General features: G+C 41.6%; 1 protein-coding gene across 1 annotated transcript in view; it reads left to right on the forward strand.

The window, feature by feature from the left end:
- Positions 1-696: 696 nt before the first annotated feature.
- Positions 697-21,087, forward strand: part of LOC146063091 (vomeronasal type-2 receptor 26-like) — a 97,616-nt gene continuing 77,225 nt past the window's right edge. Inside the window, exon 1 of the mRNA XM_083175105.1 lies at positions 697-1,052. Coding sequence (XP_083031231.1) covers positions 798-1,052 — 255 coding nt within the window. The 5' untranslated portion in view covers positions 697-797. The remainder of the gene's footprint in view (positions 1,053-21,087) is intronic.

Here is a 21,087-nt window from a genome sequence, read left to right on the forward strand (position 1 = left end):
TATATATAGGAGATTTGTGGTGAGGCACTCGTGGCAATTGTAATCCAGAACAAAGCTAGCCAACAGGAGATAGCAGCAACGTTTCAATTTATTACTTCAAATTTTCGTCAGGTTACCCTGTCCTCTATATATATACATATATATATATATATATTTAGGCATATTACCCAACGTTACCCCCAAAGGATGATAAGATTGACAAGCGTCACTCCACGGACTTGAAATAAATCAATTTATTTTAGTGCATAAAGAAATTCCATAGGACTCTGGCCAAGGACACAGTGACGTGGATTACCACACCTCTTGAGGGGTGTGCCGTAACTGACGGTGAAACCCGGAAGCCGGACCTTCACGCTGGTCACCACACTATATGTCTCTGAATGAGGTAAGAAATGTGCTTTATTGTCTGTGCACTATATATGTTATTATTAGACCTGATGAAAAGACCGCACCAGTCTTGAAACGTCAGCCCTGTGGATTTTCTTTATGCACAAATATAAATTGATTTATTTCAAGTCCGTGGAGTGCCACCTGTCAATCTCATCATCCTTTTGGGGTAACATTGGGTGATTTGCCTATAATATCACTTGTTTTAAGGCACCGCGGCATTCTATTAATTAATCTGGAGTGCCGATTACTACATCTGAAATATATATGTATCGCACTCACAGTGATGTCATTAGTCACTCACAGTGATGTCATTAGTCACTCACAGTGATGTCATTAGACACTCACGCGTTTCATGACTTTATCCCCACAGGCCGATTCCTCTGTATTACAAATATCTTCTAACTTTCATGTTTGTCATTGAGGAAATTAACAAAGATCAGATGCTGTTACCCAATGTTACTCTGGGATATCACGTATATGACTCATGTACTCAAACTAAAAAAGCTGTAAAAAGTGTCCTCCAGATTTTATCAGGATCAGGAACGATGATTCCAAACTATTCCTGTACGGTACGTAGAACGTTATCTGGTTTTATTGGAGATCAAAGTTCCCTAACGACACTGCCCATGGCTCAGATATTGGCATTATACGGATACACACAGGTATGGAAAGTATATCATTCATCTACAGTCATTTCATCAGTTAAAGTTAATATTCATTTGATGGATGATCCTTTAGATACAGATGGAGAGCCCGTGGTTCTTGCAAATCTCCCTGCAGCACAGATGGCAAGGGTTCACATCCCCCGCCGCCGGAAACTGGGATGCACATGTGTGAGTGGGACGCTCTGTGTTCCAGTCACTGCTGGCCACAGTGGTGGTAACTCAGGAGAGAGAAGCCACAGCTGTATTTCCATTACATTAGTTGCCAGGTGGCTGAGGAGGATGTGCTGTGGGCTGAGTGATCGGCTGTGGTCAGCAGTGACTGGAAACACCAAAGCCATCTGAAATACTGTTTCAGTGCTTGATGTGCTGGCATATAACACAGTTTCAAGCACTGTGTGTGTGTGTGTGTGTGTGTGTGTGTGTGTGTGTGTGTGTGTGTGTGTGTGTATTAATAAAGGTGGCATTCATAGATTATTCAACAAGTAAGAAAAACAACCAGACTGTGGCTTCTTTTTCAATAGTTCAGTATATGTTTTTGATAAAAACCATATTGGATTAAACATTTAAGGTGGAAGCCACAGGCCTGCTGTCATTAAAAATGCCCCTCACAAAATGGCTGATCACTCACAGCAGACAGTTATTGCGGCGGCCTCCTCTTGCATTCTTAATAACTGTCTACTGTGAGGCGAAGGCATTATGCAAGGGACATTTTTATGGTAGCAGTATGAGTGATGGGACCGCAGACACACTTCTGATGAAGGACAATATCGTCAGAAACGCCAGAAATTAAGTGTGTGAGGGTCCCGTCTGGTGTTGCTGCTTGTTGATCCCACTTCTTGGACATCTGGATCCTTGAGCTGGCACTTGGTCTCCAGTGATCTCCCTATATCCCATCGTGGGTGAGAAGTCTGGTGTGGGATTGGCCCAGCAGTATTTGCCATGTGGACATGTCTTGTGCATTTATATTCTTTGAAAATGTGAGTGCATTGTTTAATAAATTCATATCGTTCATCTTGAGATATTGCACCAATTGCTTTTCTACTTTTTGGTCTCCAATTCATCCTAATAAAACATTAAACATTGATGACATATGTTCAGAAACCCCAATAATTGTGGCAGAATTTGCGCGGTATTTTGAGGGAATCTATAAAACCAAGCTTACTTGTGAGGATAAGGAAATAGAGCATTATTTAAGCAAAATTGATATGCCCAGAATATCCTCGGATGCTAGAGAATTCCTAGAGCAGCCTATTAGGATGGAGGAGGTAGTTGACGCCATCAAAACGCTTAAAGGGGATAAGGCCCCAGGGTTAGACGGGCTGCCCGGGGAAATGTATAAAAAACATCTGAGTGTCATGGGACCATATCTGTTTAAGGTTTTTCAGGGTATGGGGTTGGTAGGAGATACTCCCCCCTCTATGATGGAAGCATCAATAATTATGCTGTTGAAAAGTGGCAAGGACCCAGTTAAGATGGATTCCTATAGACCCATTTCCCTAATAACCTCTGATGCCAAAATATACGCAAAGATCCTGGCAAATAGACTAAATAAAGTTCTTGGTCAGATTATACACCAGGATCAGACTGGTTTCATGGTAGGAAAATCTACCATGATAAATCTGCGGAGGGCCTTTGCGTATGTTCAACGCATGGAGTGGAGCTCAACGGAGTCAATACTTGCGTTGTTTGACGCAAATAAAGCGTTTGACTCCGTTGAGTGGAGATTTTTATGGGCTGCACTAAAGGCATTCGGGGTAGGAGAAAGATTTATTAGATCAATATCCTTGCTATATCAAAATCCAACGGCTCGGATATCAATAAACGGGTTTTTGTCCTCCCCCTTCTCCCTGACTAGGGGTACACGGCAGGGGTGCCCGCTATCGCCACTGTTGTTTGCGGTGGCAGTGGAGCCCCTGGCGTGTATGCTGAGGTCGGTATTAGGAGACGGTATGGGTAATTGCCTGGTTTCCCTGTATGCGGATTACCTTTTGGTGGGGATGGTTGAACCACATAAATACCTTCCAATGGTAATAGAGACAATACAAATATTTGGAACATATTCAGGTCTGTCAATGAACTGGTCAAAGTCCCACGTCCTGCAGATGGGAGGGGGGCGTAGGCTAGATTTACCACAGAATTTTCCACTACAAATAGTTGACAAGTTTAAATATTTGGGGATTACCGTCTCCAATTCATCAGCAAGTTTCATTCAAGATAATATCAATCCCTTGATAGAGGAGGTTGGGAGGAAATTCCGATGTTGGTCAAGACTGCCGATCGTTCAAGTAGGACGGATTAACCTGATAAAGATGACCATCTTACCAAAGTTTAATTATATCATGCAACAGGCCCCAGTATTTATAAAGAAGGATATTTTTAAAAGAATAAATAGTTTGATCTCTTCATTTGTGTGGCGTAATAAGAGTTCCAGGATTAGGCTGGAGACACTGTGTAGAGATAGAGATAAGGGCGGGCTTGCTCTGCCGGACCTAGAGGCATATTACATGGCCGCACAATTGGTCCACATATGTTCCTGGATCCGGCAGGATGAAGGGCTCAGGGAAGTGACCCAGCTTATAGAATTAACAGATCCAGGCATATCGCCTATGCAGAGACTAATGGTTAGGGGGTTGCATCGGAATCTCCCTCCGATTACCGTTCAAGCAATTAAGGTATGGAGATGGGTCAATAAACTAGTCAACTATCAGGGGATAGACCCAGATACCTCAATTTATTCCATACATACGGTAAAAGCCATTAACGCATCCCAAGGGAGGACGGTGTGGTGTAGACAGGGGATTAGCGCCTTGGGGCAGGTATACCATGACGGCACGATGAAATCTTTTCCTCAATTACAAAATGAATTTGATGTCCCGGCGACTATGTTTTTTAATTATCACCAATTACGTAGCGCGCTAAGGAAATTTAGCAAGAATGAACCCCTCCGGCTGGAGGAGTCCCCATGTAAAATATTCCTCAAACAATTAGCGCCGGGTAAAAGGCTTTCAAAAATCTACAAATATTTACGGATGCATAGACAAACGGAGATGCTCGGACCAATAAGGGATAAGTGGGTAAGGGATATGCCACAATTGGAGGAAATAAGCTGGCGTGGCGCCCTATGTGCTCCCTTGTCTTTTTCAAACTTGATGAGGGTGCAACAAATCCAGTTTAATATCCTTCACAGGATATATATGACCCCTGTAAAATTAAAAAGATTGAATGAATCAAGACGGGATGCATGCCCTAAATGTGGAGCAGGAGCAGCGACCTTCTGGCACCTCCTGTGGGAATGCTCATTGGTAAATAGGTTCTGGGTAGGGATAAGCGACATTATGGTTTCACTGGGTATACCAAGGGTCGCATTAAATGAATGTAATTTAATATTAGGAACCTGGAAGGTAGGCCGCCTAACGCAGGATAAAATCCAACTGGCTGGGAACTTATTGGCTTTGGCAAAGGTGATTATAGCCAGGCACTGGTTGGCAGCCGAGGGCCCTAAGGTGGATGAATGGATTAACATGGTGAATTACACCTTTGACCATGAAAGATTCATATTTGCCTCACGAGGGAAAATACAGAAATTCCAAAGGATATGGGCAACATGGTCTCAGTCAAGCCACTTTAAGGTGATGTATAGATGTGGATAATAGGGAAACAATGTTTGGTGGGATGCACATATTCAATGATGGTTGCACATGTATATCTATAAGTACGATAATATAGTAATCTTTTTTCTATTTTTTATTTTCTCAATCTGAGTGATTAATATATTTTAGTGACCTAAGGGGGTGGGAAAGCACTTTTATTTGAAATGTATAAATGTTTAGGATAGCTCCATAGGTTTTGGAAAAATGGAGCAACAGAAGACGTATTAGCACTGAAGGCACATAGCACTTATATATAGTAAAATATAACCACTTGAAATTACATAGTGTGCAGATTATATGGTTTAGGTAAATTCAGTTTACAACTGGGTAGGACTGTATGGATCGATGAAATATAGGCAAAAAAGGGTGATAAGGTGGTAGGTTTGAACGGCCATGTTGACATAGATTCGTATTTATGGGGGGGGGGGGGGGAATTTAACACAGAGACAAACCCAATAGGGTGAGGTAAAAAAAAAAAAAAGGGATATGCATAGTTTAAACAGGAATGTGTTTTGTAATGGTCTTCACGTCAAGCTTGTGTGAAAAGTGTTTGTTTTGTATGTATTTGTATGTTCTTATGTATAAAATTTCCATAAATAAAGACTGAATTAAAAAAAAAAAAAAAAACATTGAGATTTGGATGCTTTGGAGACTGATCTGATTTCAGATATGCTACATTTCATATGAAGAGGTTAAAGTTGGATGGAAAGCCCAGCTGTTATTCCCTTTTGGAAATATAAAGTGCGCCATATGCATCATATGAGTGCATTCTGTTGAATAAAATAATTTCCACCTTTGAAGAAATATTGCAGCAATTGTTGTTTCTTCATATCTCCAAAATACTTAAATTGTGGAGTTTTTGGAGATTATGTTTACAGGTTGTTTGGGGGCGATTCTCCTTTATTGCGATATATGGAACAACAGATACCTGTTCTATAAAACTTATTTATTTCATTCCATGTTAAAATATATGGTGTTGGTATACATATATAAATTGGAGGAAGCTATTACCTTTCACAGACCATGTTGGGTGGATTTAGAACAGGTTGTAAGAGCGACCACAGGCAGTGGGGAATGGAATATAATACAGAACTTGCCAAATGTCCCCATTGATGCCCTCCACACCGGGTTACCAGCCATAGAGAATATACCACAAAATAAATACACAACAGAAAGTGGGGTACAGTTAGGGGACAGAGTAACTCACAGATGTCATAGATTGGCAGCTCAGGCACCAGCACAGCCAGATATACAACAAAAACAAATGCCAGTAAAGGAATACCATGAAAAGGTTGTTACTAAGCAAGAGAATGAAGGTTACCCACTTTACAATCCAGCTATTGAAATACTGTTTAAAACTAAATTTTTGTATGGACTTCGTCCTGAATTGAGAGCTCAACTGCTTATTATACGACCCAAAGCTAACTTTATGGACATAAGTGCAATCTTGCAGATTCTGGAAGACAAGGAAGATACGGAAAGAGAGAAAAAAGAGAAGATCAACAAGACGCTGATTGTTCAGGTCAATGTCATTCAACCCTGGAACCAAAAAGACCCTACTAAAGATCCAAAGATGGCAGGTACCAAACCACCAATGGTAAGACTGGTACAACGTGATTCTGGGGGTAACGAAGGTGCAGGTACTGTCTCTCTCACCCTCCCCACAGGACACAAACTTGAATGCCTAATTGACACAGGCGCCAGTCTCACCATCGTGAGAGAGGAAGAAGTTCCAAGTGAGCTTTTGCCCGGAAGCACTATACAAGGTACAGGGTTGGGTGGACAGCCACTTCCACTCAGGAAAAGTAAGCCAACCCCTTTACTTATCAATGATGAATGCACGCCTATACCTATTGAATTTCTTACCTCATCTATTTGTCCAGTAAACTTGTTGGGAGCTGACATTCTGCAATTAATGCAAGCATCAATCGAATATACAGAGACTGGCATAAAATATAAATCCAATATATCCAAAAACTTACTACCTCAAATAGAGACAGCTGTGTATCTGTTTCTCTCCCAATCATCTATTACAGATTCTGCTGAAGTTATCATCCCAGACTGGATCACATCCCAAGTACCGGACAAGGTAAGGTCTAAGGGGAAGATGGACACTAGAAAGCTTAATGTACAACGTGTCCAACTGCAATTAAAGCCAGGAACAGTTCCAGTATCCATAAACCAATATCCACGGAATCCTGATCAAAGAGCCGCCATCACGAAGCAACTACAAGCTTACCTACAGTCTGGCATACTTGTTTGTTGTAGATCCCCATGGAATACTCCTCTGTTTCCTGTCCGAAAACGTGACATCAAAAGTTCTGGAGAAACCCAATTCAGAACGGTGCATGATCTTAGGGAGGTAAACAAGAGACTGTTAATAAATTGTCCCATTGGGGCAGATGTATTAAGCTTTAACAAGAGATAAATGCAAGGGTGTTAAGGAGAGATAAACGTCCAGTCAATCACCTGCTAACTGCCATGTTACAGGCTGTGTTTGAAAAAAGTCAGTAAGGAGCTGATTGGCTGGACGTTTATCTCTACTTATCACCCTTGCATTTATCTCTTGTCAAGGCTTAATACATCTGCCCCATTGTGCCTAATCCACACACCTTGCTGAACCAAATCTCACTTCAGGGGCTTGGGTTACGGTGATTGATTTGGCCAATGCATTCTTCTTTGTGCCCATCACGAAAGACTCTCAAGAACTGTTAGCCTTTACACATGATGGCAAACAATACTGTTGGAAAAGATTGCCTCAGGGGGGCGCCACCAGCGCCAGTGACTACTCTTAAGCCATGTCACTGGTTCTCCAGGCTTGGGGACCCCTTTACTCAGAAGAAACCCAGATTATCCAGTATGTTGATGACCTCCTGTTAACCACAACTTCTCAAGACAAATGCCAGCAGGAAACAGTGTCCCTACTCAAGTTCCTGGAGGAACAACACTGCAGGCTTCAAAAGATAAACTACAGCTCTGTAAACAAAAGGTAATCTTCCTTGGGCATTGTATCTCTCAAGGCACCAGACACCTGAGAGAAGACAGGAAGGAACTCTTACTGCAAGCCAAGATACCAAAGACTGTGAAACAAGTCAGGTCATTCCTAGGCCTGGTGGGCTATTGCAGGAATTGGATACCTCTCGCATCAGTCTACATGCAAACACTATACAATGCAATCAAAACAGAGTTTCCACATCCAACAGATGAAGACATGGCTCAAGCAGTTCAGCAACTAAAGTTGGCCATTGCCTCTTCACCCGCTTTAGGCCTGCCAGACTATACTAAACCCTTTACCTTATATTGCCATGATGAAAGAGGACATGCTCTGGGAGTGTTAACACAGGTCCACGGAACAAGACAAAGACCTCTTGCTTACTATTCTAGCAGGCTTGATAATATTATCCAAGGATCACCTACATGTATCAGAGCTGTAGCAGCGGCAGCTGTATTAAAAGACAAGTGTACAGACATTGTTCTTAATCATGAACTAACTATACAAGTACCACATGCTGTAACAGAATTCTTACAACAAGCAAGAACCAAACACCTCTCAGCAATTAGACTCACCAAATACAAAGTGTCCCAATTCGGTGTAACCAATGTGAAAATCAAGAGGTGTACCACTCTCAGCCCTGTCATACTCTTACCGGACCTATTGCAAGAACAGAAGGAGTGTGAACTTCAATGTTTAAAAGGAGGGTGAATAAGGGTACAAGCACCTTCTGTCAGCACAGTCTCATCTACAGCAGCCCAGAGAATGGAAGTAGATTCAGAGAAAGGAGGTGAAGGTGAGGAAGCAGAGGATAAAGAGGAAGATACTTGTACTCAAAATTTCCCCCATGACTGTCTTGCTTTGATGGAACAAGAAACCCAGCCATTGCCACATGTCCAAGACATGCCCATATCCAATGCTCATTATGGGTCCAGATACTATGAAAATGGCACACCCTACACTGGATATGCCGTCACTACCGACACTGAAGTAGTAACATCTGGAGCCCTACCAGCACACTTGTCATCACAAGCAGCTGAACTTGTGGCCCTCACAAAAGCATTGGAACACGCGGAGCATACAACAGCAAACATTTATACAGATTCCAGATACAGCTGGGGCAATGGACTATGGGTTTATCTGGAAAAGCAGAGATTTTAAAACAGTTACAGGTAAACTGTTTTAATGAGGTCAGCATGCTGACCTCATTAAAAAACTTTTCCAAGCATTAATGAAACCACACAAAGTTGCCATCATCAAGATCCAAGCACACACAAAGAATCAAACAAAAGAAACAAGAGGAAACAATCTTGCAGATGCCGAAGCTAAAAGAGCAGCAAAAGCCCAGCCAGTAAAAGAAAGAAACTACATGGTCGTGACAGAAATGGAAGAACCACAACACTTGGCAAATATGCAGCAATTAAAGAAATTCCAAGACCAAGCAGGTCCAGTGGAAAAAGCAGAGTGGCAAAGGAAATGAGCAGTAAAATATGAAGAAACGGAGCTCTGGAAAAGAGATGAACTGTTATGCATACCCAGAGTACTATACCCAGCCATGTGCCAAGTCACTCATGGACAGACCCACCTTGGGAAGGATCAAATGACTGCTATTACTAATGAGAGATGGATCGCTCCAGGATTCCAAGCAGCAGCAGCACTTTACACACAAGCATGCTGGATCTGTGGAACAAGCAATCCAGGGACAAGAGTAAAAACTCCACAAGGGGCAATACCAAAAGCAACAGCTCCATTTCAGAGAATGCAGATTGACAATATCCAGATTCCTAAGTGTGGAGTGTATGACTACGTCCTAGCAATAGTGGACATTCTTTCAAAATGGGTCGAAGCTTTCGCTGTGGCAAAGGCCACAGCAAGGAACACAGCTAAGAAAATCCTCTCAGTGGATTCAGTGTACAGACTACAGGCGAGTGGATTGGTGGAGAGAACCAATTATACTTTAAAGTCCAAGGTTATGAAGGCAATGAAGGACAAAGGTAAAACATGGTTAGAATGTTTACCTCTAGCACTCTTTAGCAGGAGGACCATTCCTCACAAGAAGTCAGGATACTCACCATATGAGATTCTATTTGGTAGCATACCTAGGATAGGATGTTACTACCCACAAGAACTTGTGCATAAGCATGCAGATCTAACCTGTTATGTAAAATAACTCACTAAAAGACTAACTCAACTTCATGTTGCAGCTTATGCTTCACTTCCATATTCTACAGCAGAGAACAATCCTCATCATCTCCAGCCAGGAGATTGGGTGTATCTCAAGAGACACGTTTGAAAATCGCTTGAGCCGAGATGTGATGGTCCATTTCAGGTCCTACTGACTACACCAACATCAGTAAAACTGAAAGACAGAGATTTCTGGGTGCACGCATCCCATTGCAAAAAAATTAAAAGTTAAATTTGATGACGCAGTTTGTTAAAATGTTACACGGGCCCAAACCCGATAAGGGTCTATGGGGATGCATTCTGTGTTTGGCAGCTGCAATAGTGGCAATAAAATGGTTATGTACAGTACTAGTGGCACCAGATTATGTTTCTAAGAACAGCACAGTTACCTCTATAGTCTACCCCAAATCACATTATGTGAGAAAAAGGGAAGTTGCAAACCCCAACCATGAATGTAGAAATTTGCCACTCATCTCAAGGTGTATTTGTGAGTATTGTGGACATCTACCTGAGGAAACGTGCATAGAATGGTTTAAGGCCCCTAGTGGAGTAAACCAAAACATGTTGCTGCAATTACATAATTTGGTAGGGAACGCCCTTAACACCACAAAATACGCCTGCAAGTGGCTTGCCTATGGCGGCTATGGAAATTGCACCCTAGGATGCATAGTACCTGCAGCGCAAGTCATAGACCATGAGGATCTAAAAGAGATGATCAGTGGCCAAGAAGGCCAGGTGAGGAAGTATAGTCCAACACACAGGGACAGAAGGGAAATAAAAAAGCAGGAAAAAAGGCTAAAAAAAATCTACACACCATGGCATGAGAGAATGGGATTCTTGGACATATTTGGGTCAAAATCATATTATAGAGTTGAATCACTTGCAGAACTATTAGATAACATTACTGAAATATATGACAACACTTTCAGATATGTAGAAAAAGATCTTCAAGAAGTGAAGAAAGAGCAGTTACAACACAGGCTTTTGCTTGATCATTTAACAGCACAGACAGGAGGCTATTGTATGACTTTACATACACAGACAGGAATATTGTGCTGTACATTTATTACTAATGAGACTGACAATGCTCAAGAGACAATAGAAAAACATGTACAAGAGAAAGAAGAATAAAAACGGATCTATGCCACTAAGCATAATACACCTGACACTCTAGGAGGTGATTGGGGCTGGCTATCTTTGCTGAACCTATCCACATGGTTTTCAGGAATCAGTGGATGGGCTATGGTAATTCTCATGTTCGGCATAAAATTTATAGGATTATGCATACTAGTTTATATTGCTTTCAAGATATTAATGTGTGTTTTCTCTGTCTGTCAAAAACGCTGTCGGTCTGCTGCAACTACAGCAAAGTTCAAGAAACTCATATCTGGAAGGGCACAGAAAACAGAGGATCAGTCTATTCCGATGGATGTGAGCGAAAGGCCAGTTGCCCTCTGACCTCAGGGAAGAAGTTACCCTGTCTCAGGGATATAACCCACTAGAACCATCCAATCAGACTTTTCCTTGCGTGGTTAGGCAGTTTGTATTGTAAGATGTCTGACCAGTATGAGTTTTCTAGATTTATAATAATTTTTTTGTTTACTACTGTATGTAAACAATATTAACTCAAATGTTTAATTATTATTAAAAGGAGGGAGAATGATGGATGATATCTTAGTAAAGATTATATTAGTTATATAATAAGAAGATTCAAGGTATCACAAGAACTAAAAGTTACAAGAATTAAGCAATATATTGGTCCCATCCTCCAGGATCTGTAACATGAACCAATGTATATTCTGAGTTTCAGACTTTGCTAGAAATCTCAATTAACATGAATAAAAAACAGATGTTGAGAGGCCCTAGTCACGAGAAAACTGCTGAAGGAACATTCGTTGGCAATGACCAACCATATATATACATTTGAAAGTAGAATGTACATTTCCATATAAGGTAATAGATTTTAATGGAACCCATATGTTTTTGGGTAGTTACTGAAGAAAGTATAATGTGAATTAGATTCCTGGAAGAATTACTCCCATTCTTAGAAGTTCACTCCTATTATGTCAAAAGAGACGGGACGAAAAAGCACACAAGAACCAATATCTGGATTTTAAACCCACCTAATACACCTATATTATTATATTTAAATATGTATGTTTTTTCTAATATCCCCTCCCCTGAAGGGAGGGGATGCCTCTATCTTATAGTATAAATATGAGGAAATGCCAAATAAAAGTTAGAACAATTCAAATGTTCTCCTGACATGTCAGCATTTGGTCCTGTGGTGTCTGAATGGTGTCTGTCATTATCATTCATTCATTTCAGAATGTTCTGTGGACTAGGGAAGGAGGGATTACACTGCTGCATGCTCCAATAAGAAATTCCACGGTGGTTGGAACATGTTCCTCACTTTTGGTCAATGGAGTCAGAAGATATGAGACCCGAATGTTAAATTAGACGCCCAACAATTTGGAACTACTGTTTCATGAAATTACATGGATTAGGTGTAAATTTACTAAAACTTCTAAAAATGAAAAGCTGATAATGCCAATGGAAACCAATCAGATACTGCCTATCATTTTCTATGATACAACAGAGATGTGATAGACAGAATTGGATTGGTTTTCTTTTCATTTTAAGAAGCTTTAGAAAATGTAGCCCTTGATGCTAAATCTGCTCAGAGCACAATGGTTACATTTTCCAGAAGATATATTAGAATAACTATACCTGTGGTATTTTTTTAATTATATATTTTCTTAAAAACCATCTTAAGTACATTACCTATGATAGGTTTCAGCTATACTTATCAACCTTCGATGTCAGCCAGAGGATTCATCTTCTAAGTGACGGCCGGAGATCAGTTGAAATGACACACACACACACCAATGGAGTATGCTAGTCAGACAGTGATCTGACGTTTAATCTTAGGGTGGTCATAGTTATACCAAAAATGTGGAATGCAATCCACGTCATTGCTCATAAAATGTTTCTTTTGAAGTTTTGAGCTAAAGCAATAAATTTACACTTTTTAATAAGATGTCAAAACAAAAGTTTGTTTATAATAGAAATAATTGTATCAATGTCTATAAGCAAGCAGTAACTTTGCCTCCTCCTTCTGATTCTCACAACATTCCAAAATGCTATCTTCATGTCGAAGGTGCAATATCTTCTGACCTTGGTAACATCTCTTGAAATCACCTCAAACTTTTCCATCTTATGCTGAAATTAAAATCTGTTCTGCTAGAAGCATTTTAAGGAAAAGTCATCTTAAAGGGACAGTAATAGAACTGAATCCCATATGTAAAACTTAAACCGTATATGTATATAAAAGGTGAGAATCATATCTATACTCTATAATTTCCTCCTGTTGATTCTACCTTTTACTGACTTAATATCACTATTGGTTATAATCCAGTGGCGGAACTACCGTGGGTGCAGGGGGTGCAGCTGCTATGGGGCCCGGCGGGTGGGGGGGCCCGGGCCCCATGGACAGCAAGCAAGCACTCCCCTGCACACCGTGACCGCCAATATACAGAGCCGCCATTAAGCAGGCCCCCCCTGGGCTTGCCTGTGCAGTGTGCTGCTCTATGCTGGGCTGGCCGGGGGAGAACTTGAGAAGGCAGGCAGGGGGGAGGACGACGCCGCCGTCGCCGCCGTGCACTTTGACCCGCGAGATGTAGCGTCATCATCCCGCGGGTCTGCTGCTGCTGCTGGCGTCCAGGAGACGTGGTATATTTAAAAGTCACATCTCCCGCTGGACCGCGCTAGCCAATAGACACTCGCGGTCCAGCAGCCACCAGTTGATTGGCTGCTGGACCGCGAGCACCTATTGGCTAGCGCGGTCCAGGGGGAGATGTGACTTAAATAGCAGCACCTGACCGTGCACAGTGGGGAGCTGGGAGCGGGCAGGCCCGGCGATAGCGGGGAGGGGGTTCGCGGAATGCACCGCCGCTGCTGCTGCTGCCAATAATCTCTGCATTAGTGTGTCCCACCCACCCTGCACTAGTGTGTGTGTCCCACCCACCCTGCACTAGTGTGTGTGTCCCACCCACCCACCCTGCACTAGTGTGTGTGTCCCACCCACCCACCCTGCACTAGTGTGTGTGTCCCACCCACCCACCCTGCACTAGTGTGTGTCTCCCACCCACCCACCCACCCTGCACTAGTGTGTGTCCCACCCACCCACCCTGCACTAGTGTGTGTGTCCCACCCACCCACCCTGCACTAGTGTGTGTGTCCCACCCACCCACCACTAGTGTGTGTGTCCCACCCACCCTGCACTAGTGTGTGTGTCCCACCCACCCTGCACTAGTGTGTGTGTCCCACCCACCCTGCACTAGTGTGTGTGTCCCACCCACCCTGCACTAGTGTGTGTGTCCCACCCACCCTGCACTAGTGTGTGTCCCCCACCCACCCACCCTGAACTAGTGTGTGTCCCCCACCCACCCACCCAGCACTAGTGTGTGTCCCCCACCCACCCAGCACTAGTGTGTGTCCCCCACCCACCCAGCACTAGTGTGTGTCCCCCACCCACCCAGCACTAGTGTGTGTCCCCCACCCACCCTGCACTAGTGTGTGTCCCCCACCCACCCTGCACTAGTGTGTGTCCCACCCACCCTGCACTAGTGTGTGTCCCACCCACCCTGCTGTGCACTAGTGTGTGTGTCCCACCCACCCTGCTGTGCACTAGTGTGTGTGTCCCACCCACCCTGCTGTGCACTAGTGTGTCCCACCCACCCTGCTGTGCACTAGTGTGTGTCCCACCCACCCACCCTGCTGTGCACTAGTGTGTGTGTCCCACCCAGCCACCCTGCACTATCTCACCCACCCTGTTCTGCACTATCATTTACTCACACCTTCCCTCCCTGCAAGCACATTTCAGTCCCCCTTGGCAACGCTCAATTTCAGTCCCCCTTGGCAACGCTCAATTTCAGTCCCCCTTGGCAACGATCAATTTCAGTTCCCCTTGGCATTAAGCATGAAGCCCCTGGCATCAAGCATGTAGGTAAGTGGCACTTATGTGTTAAATGTGTAATGGGCATTACGGTTTGTTAAATAGTGTGCAATGGGCATTGCGGTGTGTTAGTATGCGATGGGCATTACGGTGTGTTAGTATGCGACGGGCATTATGGTGTGTTCTATAGTATGCAATTGGCATCATGTGTGGCCTTATGTGTAATTGGCGTTATGGCTGTGGCATTATGTGTAATGGGTATTACAAAGTTCGCTAAAATGTGCAATGGGCATTACGGTGTGTGGTATAATGTTGGGCCATGCCCACTTTTCACGGAGCAGGAGCCTCACCTACTACAAATTGGGGGGGCGCGAAACATGCCCTTGCTCCGGGCGCCGTGGCACCTAGCTACACCACTGGCTGCGCTAGGGAGAGACTCAGGAGGGGGGAGTCAGGGACACTGCCTTTGCCTGCTGCCTGGAGTGGGCCTGTGGACGCACGTGCAAAGGGATCTGGAGTCTAGATCCATCATCCGGAGTGAGGACCCCTAAAAAAACATCATCTAATATATCTGGTGAACTGGGCAATATATTTTATTACTGTATTTTTCTGCATATGTGGGTCGCATAATGTGTAATGGCGGGTCGGGCACTGTGGTGGGTCACATAATGTGTAATGGCCACTGCGTTGTGTTGCGTAATGGGCATTACGGTGTGTTGCATATTGTGTAATGGGCGTTGCAGTGTGTCGCAAAAATGTGTAATGGCCACTGCGTTGTGTTGCGTAATGGGCATTGCGTTGTGTTGTGTAATGGCGGGCACTGAGGTGGGTCGCATAATGTGGGCAGGGGGGGGGCCCCATTATAAATTCTGCTATGGGGCCCACAAAGTTCTAGTTACGCCTCTGTTATAATCCATTATAAAACTAAAGTATATATGCAAAATAGTTGCTTAACATAATGCGGCTTCTCTCAGTTCCTCCTGTTTGTGACAATCTATCAGTACAGTTGGCCTGCCTAACGAGGAGCACACAGTCCACCATGATGGTGCTAATGGCTATGTCCACACGAGCAGATGCTGTCATCACTTCAGGTGGAGGGTAATGACCATTCACACATATCCATCATAGTAAACTATCTACCGCTCTTCCCTCTGTAAAGTGTTTGTGTAGTGTTATAAAACCTGGAGGTTTCAAACTGAGGTTTATAGCATTGCATCTATAGTTTCCATTATCTTTTTACATGTCATTTTCTTTGTCAGATTTCTCATCACTGAATCTTGTGAGATATACTTTCAGAATTAATTGTCCATTTATTAAGTCCATTTGCAATGTCCTTTCACTTATGATTTCCACCATAGTCCAACATGTTGAGTTCTTCTAGTACATTGTTGCCAATAGTAAAGAACATCTTGTCTATGTTGTGGCGACTTTATCTTGTAACACATCAATAATTAAAATTCATGCGATTGACGAAATCTTGTACATCACAGGGTGCGATTCTTTTTTCTTGTGTCTGGAACAAAAACCAAGTGTGAGTATTTTACCTATCAGTCATAATACAAGTTTTACCAGAATATAGGTAACTATAAATAAAACCTTTAAGCCAGGTTACTGGATTTTTCCATGAGTTTAGCCATTTATTTTCACTATAAACTTTGGCAACTTGGCTTTTTAACTCTTTAACTTGGAATAGGTGGTTCTCAATGGCTTCAACAACTTTATATGTGTCATTAAAGTAATTAAAACAAGCTTCTTTTACACCAATGCACATTCTCGCTTATTATGTACAGTTCTGGCGATTGTCATACTGTACTACATTGGATTAATTATCAATGACCAAACAAGGGTCACAATAATCACCATTAATGCAGCAGAAGACATTATACATCCCAAAAGACCCTTATCAGATTTTGAACCTATTGAACTGTATTTATGCATGGCACAGTACAATGATTGGATAATACTTCCTTTGAGGCTTTCTTTTATCCCAGTGTCCTTATTTGCCACTTTTTGATACAATCGGTGCAGTCAGCAGACCTTGGCATAGACTTTCAAATCAGGGATCAAGAACTTTTCTGATGTATTTCCTTTAGAGTCACTCAGTCTTCAAGTTGCAGCTTGTAACTTATATCTACATTAGTATCTTGGATAGACAAAAAAAACTTGACAATGGACATTTAGTCAAATCATCATATATACATTATAACTTCAAATATTCAAATTATGCCTTATATGATATTAACTATTATTTTATCTATTTTTCTTTATTTCTCCCATCATTAAATAACCTTTGAATATGTTTTTATACTGCAGCCTCAGTGTTTGCTGACTTGTAAAGCCATTTCTCCAGCCAGTGTCTGTATGTCTGTATTCACACAAGGGCAAATTCATATCTTAAGACCCTGGGCAACTGGGTGAAGATCACTTGTTTCCATCAATAGGGTGGGTACATTGTGTATGTTTACAACCTTTTCTCAGGTTCTATAATGCACACTTCAGCCTGTTGCAAAGGCCTGTGTGGACTCTAGGAGTTCTCTATTGTTTCCCACCTATAACTTTATACACATGCTGCCATGCATAATGTGGGCATTTGCCAGTGACTTGTTGGCAGACAGCGCTTTTTCCCAGACACCACTCGTCAAAGCCTTTCTCAGCTCCTTGTTTCTTACCTCCTTGCTCAGAGGCTTATTGTAGGAGCAACAAGTGTGTCTTCTGGCTTAGCACTTTTGGGTTCTATGTCCATCTGATGGTCGGGTATATTCAATAACTGTAACATGGCTTACCTGCCTTGCAGGATATTAGCCATACTATTGCCCATAGTCATAAGTGTCTGCTCCTCAGTGTGCTGTGACCTTACACCACAACTGGCTTAGACAGGCAACAAAGACAGCATCCTTGTACTAGAGCCTTCAGCTCTGCTGTTTATGTAGACATACAGTATATAAGGGTAGAAATTCCCATTTTTATACATTATGTATAGGATATCATTATCACAATGCCTTGGAAATCTCGGAAAATTTTAAAGGTGCATTTTTTCTTCTTTTTCCTTATGCTGAGATACTGTTACCACAGCATATTTTATACTTATTATGGAGCTCTGCAATTTCTCTGTAACACCTCCCCCCTTTTGAGCACAGCGTACAATACCGCTGAGATCAATATGATGAAACCTAAAGCAAACACTATCTATCAGCAATATTATTTACAGTACACATTTCTCTTATCTCTCTTTGGCTGCTTCTAATGTAACAGTCAGTATGTGAGACATCTGCAGCGTCCCCGATACACTCCTTTATTCTGACTCTAGTGTAAATAATGAAGCTGGTTTCAGACTTGTACAGCACTTAAGGATTACATTGGAGGGCATTAGGAGCGCTACTTCATATTTAGTTTGTTAAATGTTTATAAGAGTAAATCATTATCATACTAAAATAATGCAGTGTACAGTATTGGAATTTTCTGATAACCATTATAAGAGTGTGTCATTACCTTTATGAATACAAGTAGCTGATTTCTCTTAATACATGAAACAAACAAAACTTTTGTTAAATCAATTAGGATGAAATACACTTTATTTATCTTTTTGCAGACAAATATCTTATCTGTAGTAACAAATCATCTGCATTGAAAATAATACAATGCACGGGGACTCATAGCCCCTCCCTACAAAGTGCACACCTGCTGACACTTTTGTACACTGTGATATGACTGAACACAGTTAAATTAATCAAAATAAAATAGATTTTAGTTGATCTGTTCAGATTTTAACCAAATGTTCTGTTTTGCTCTATTAAATACACACCATACGTTGAGGTAGAAAACTGTTAAGAGATATATACAAAAGTTTTTTACACATTTTCAGAATTAATTATGTATATTTTCAGACTTTAAACATCATACAAGCACCTTGGACAGACAAAAGAACAGCTTCTGCCGAATTCAGGGAACAGTCATTTGCATAATCTGAGATAACATGTAATATTATTTTTGGGGAGTCACTTTTTGACTGTTCTTAAGGGCTTTTTATATTGGAGCTAAAACAAAAGCATTTCTTTAAATTACAGTACTAGTCAAGTGCTGATATGTGATATGCAAATCAGCTGTAAATGCAAATAACTAAACTTGCATCAATCTTTACAGATTATACAGATATCATTCAAATAACTTTACAAATAACGTATATACTTAGCAAAAGAGTTTCATATCATTAAAGATAAATCTGAGGGTTAAAGTATTCAGCACTGATCTTACAGCTTGCATTTCACAGTTAAAGTTCTAGCAACATATATTATTTTGCTAAGACAGAAGCCAACCCCCCCTTTTTTAACTCATCCTTGGAATTCCTTTGGTTAGCATCAAATACACATTTATTTAACAGTTTTTACTTAGGGTATCCCGCTGCACCTTACAATCAAAACCAAAATAATAGATCAAAACTGGGTCATAACAGACACACAAAGATTGGAAATCCATAATCAGTTGCAGGAATTATTTCATTTTATATTCAATGTGACTTAAGCTCACATACATGTATACTGTATTTTAAAGATTTCATTTAATATTTTGCTAAGTGTTCAAGTGTGTTAACAAATATTCTGGAAAGTATACAATCAGTATCCACTTTAGTGGTGTGATACAATTCTGTGACAACACAACTTGTACACTCTTTAACTGTTAACTGCTCCTTCTGATTATCTTTCCAAAATCTGTGCATATTCTCATGGGGGTCAAGGGTGCTAACTGTCGGTATGTTTCATACCTATATCTTTATGATGTCATTTTCCTTATAATTGATATATCTTGTCACTGTAACCTTGTGACACACCCTGTTTCTTCTAGCTGACAGTCAAATTAACCTTACTAACTACAACAATGTCTAGGGGAACTTAAAATTCAAGATAGAGAAATACTCTTCATTTAGACAAACATAAGAGTTATAATTATGGGCTTTAAACAAAAAATCAACCTAACGATTCCAGTATATCTGCAATTACATGTAACTGAAAAGCAGTTACTACAAATTTCTTATATACACAATACGGCTTTCCCCCCCAAAAAAAAATATATATAGCACAGTTCTGTCTGATAATTCATTAACAAGATAATTAAGATTTGGACGCATTTTTAGAAAATAACTAAAATAAACAAAAACCTTATTTTGATAACTGCAATAGTATAAATGTTTAAACAATGAAATCACCAATCAGCAGTTCTCCCTGTTTAAGGACACCAGACAAAAATATCAATCTACAATAGTTCTGCGAGTATATTATTTGTTTGCATAAACCTGTGTAATAATCTGTGTAAGTGCATGGACATAGGATGGTGGTGGAGAGGATGCTGTTTCTATCTCTCTCATTGGTGCACCTAGAAGTGGGGCCCCTGGTATTATGGGCGGCACAGGGTGTATTAATTGTAATGGGTTGTCATTATCCAATTTTTCCTGATTTCCTGTCTCTTTTTCTTTAGCTGCTGTTATCCAAATGGTCACCTGGTCACTGCATTTATGTTTTGCTATACAATTTTTATTACAGGAAGCAAATTTTTCCCAACTGTCAACATGTACACTGCCCTCTGGCGGAAAGCCAGCTCTTTTAAAAACCTTTTTTATTCTTTTTAGTGCCTTCTCCCCCTCACGCTGCCTAATGACATATATGGGTTTGTCTGGCCGTGACATCTTTCTAGACCGTGTTCCCATGACTTTATCCTCCCCTTATGGCCTTTTCTCCCCTCACACTGGTGTGAGTACCTTTATGGGAGACCTTATGGACTTTCCTCCCCTCACTGAAGTGAGTACCTTTATGGGAGACCTTATGGCCTTTTCTCCCCTCACTGATGTGAGTACCTTTATGGGAGACCTTATGGCCTTTTCTCCCCTCACTGAAGTGAGTACCTTTATGGGAGACCTTATGGCCTTTTCTCCCCTCACACTGATGTGAGTGCCTTTATGGGAGACCTTATGGCCTTTTCTCCCCTCACTGAAGTGAGTGCCTTTATGGGAGACCTTATGGCCTTTTCTCCCCTCACTGAAGTGAGTACCTTTATGGGAGACCTTATGGCCTTTTCTCCCCTCACACTGGTGTGAGTACCTTTATGGGAGACCTTATGGCCTTTACTCCCCTCACTGAAGTGAGTACCTTTATGGGAGACCTTATGGACTTTCCTCCCCTCACTGAAGTGAGTACCTTTATGGGAGAACTTATGGCCTTTTCTCCCCTCACTGAAGTGAGTACCTTTATGGGAGACCTT

Source organism: Crinia signifera, chromosome 3 (assembly GCF_055691185.1).
Source record: "Crinia signifera chromosome 3, ASM5569118v1, whole genome shotgun sequence".
NCBI classification, from domain to species: Eukaryota; Metazoa; Chordata; class Amphibia; order Anura; family Myobatrachidae; genus Crinia; species Crinia signifera.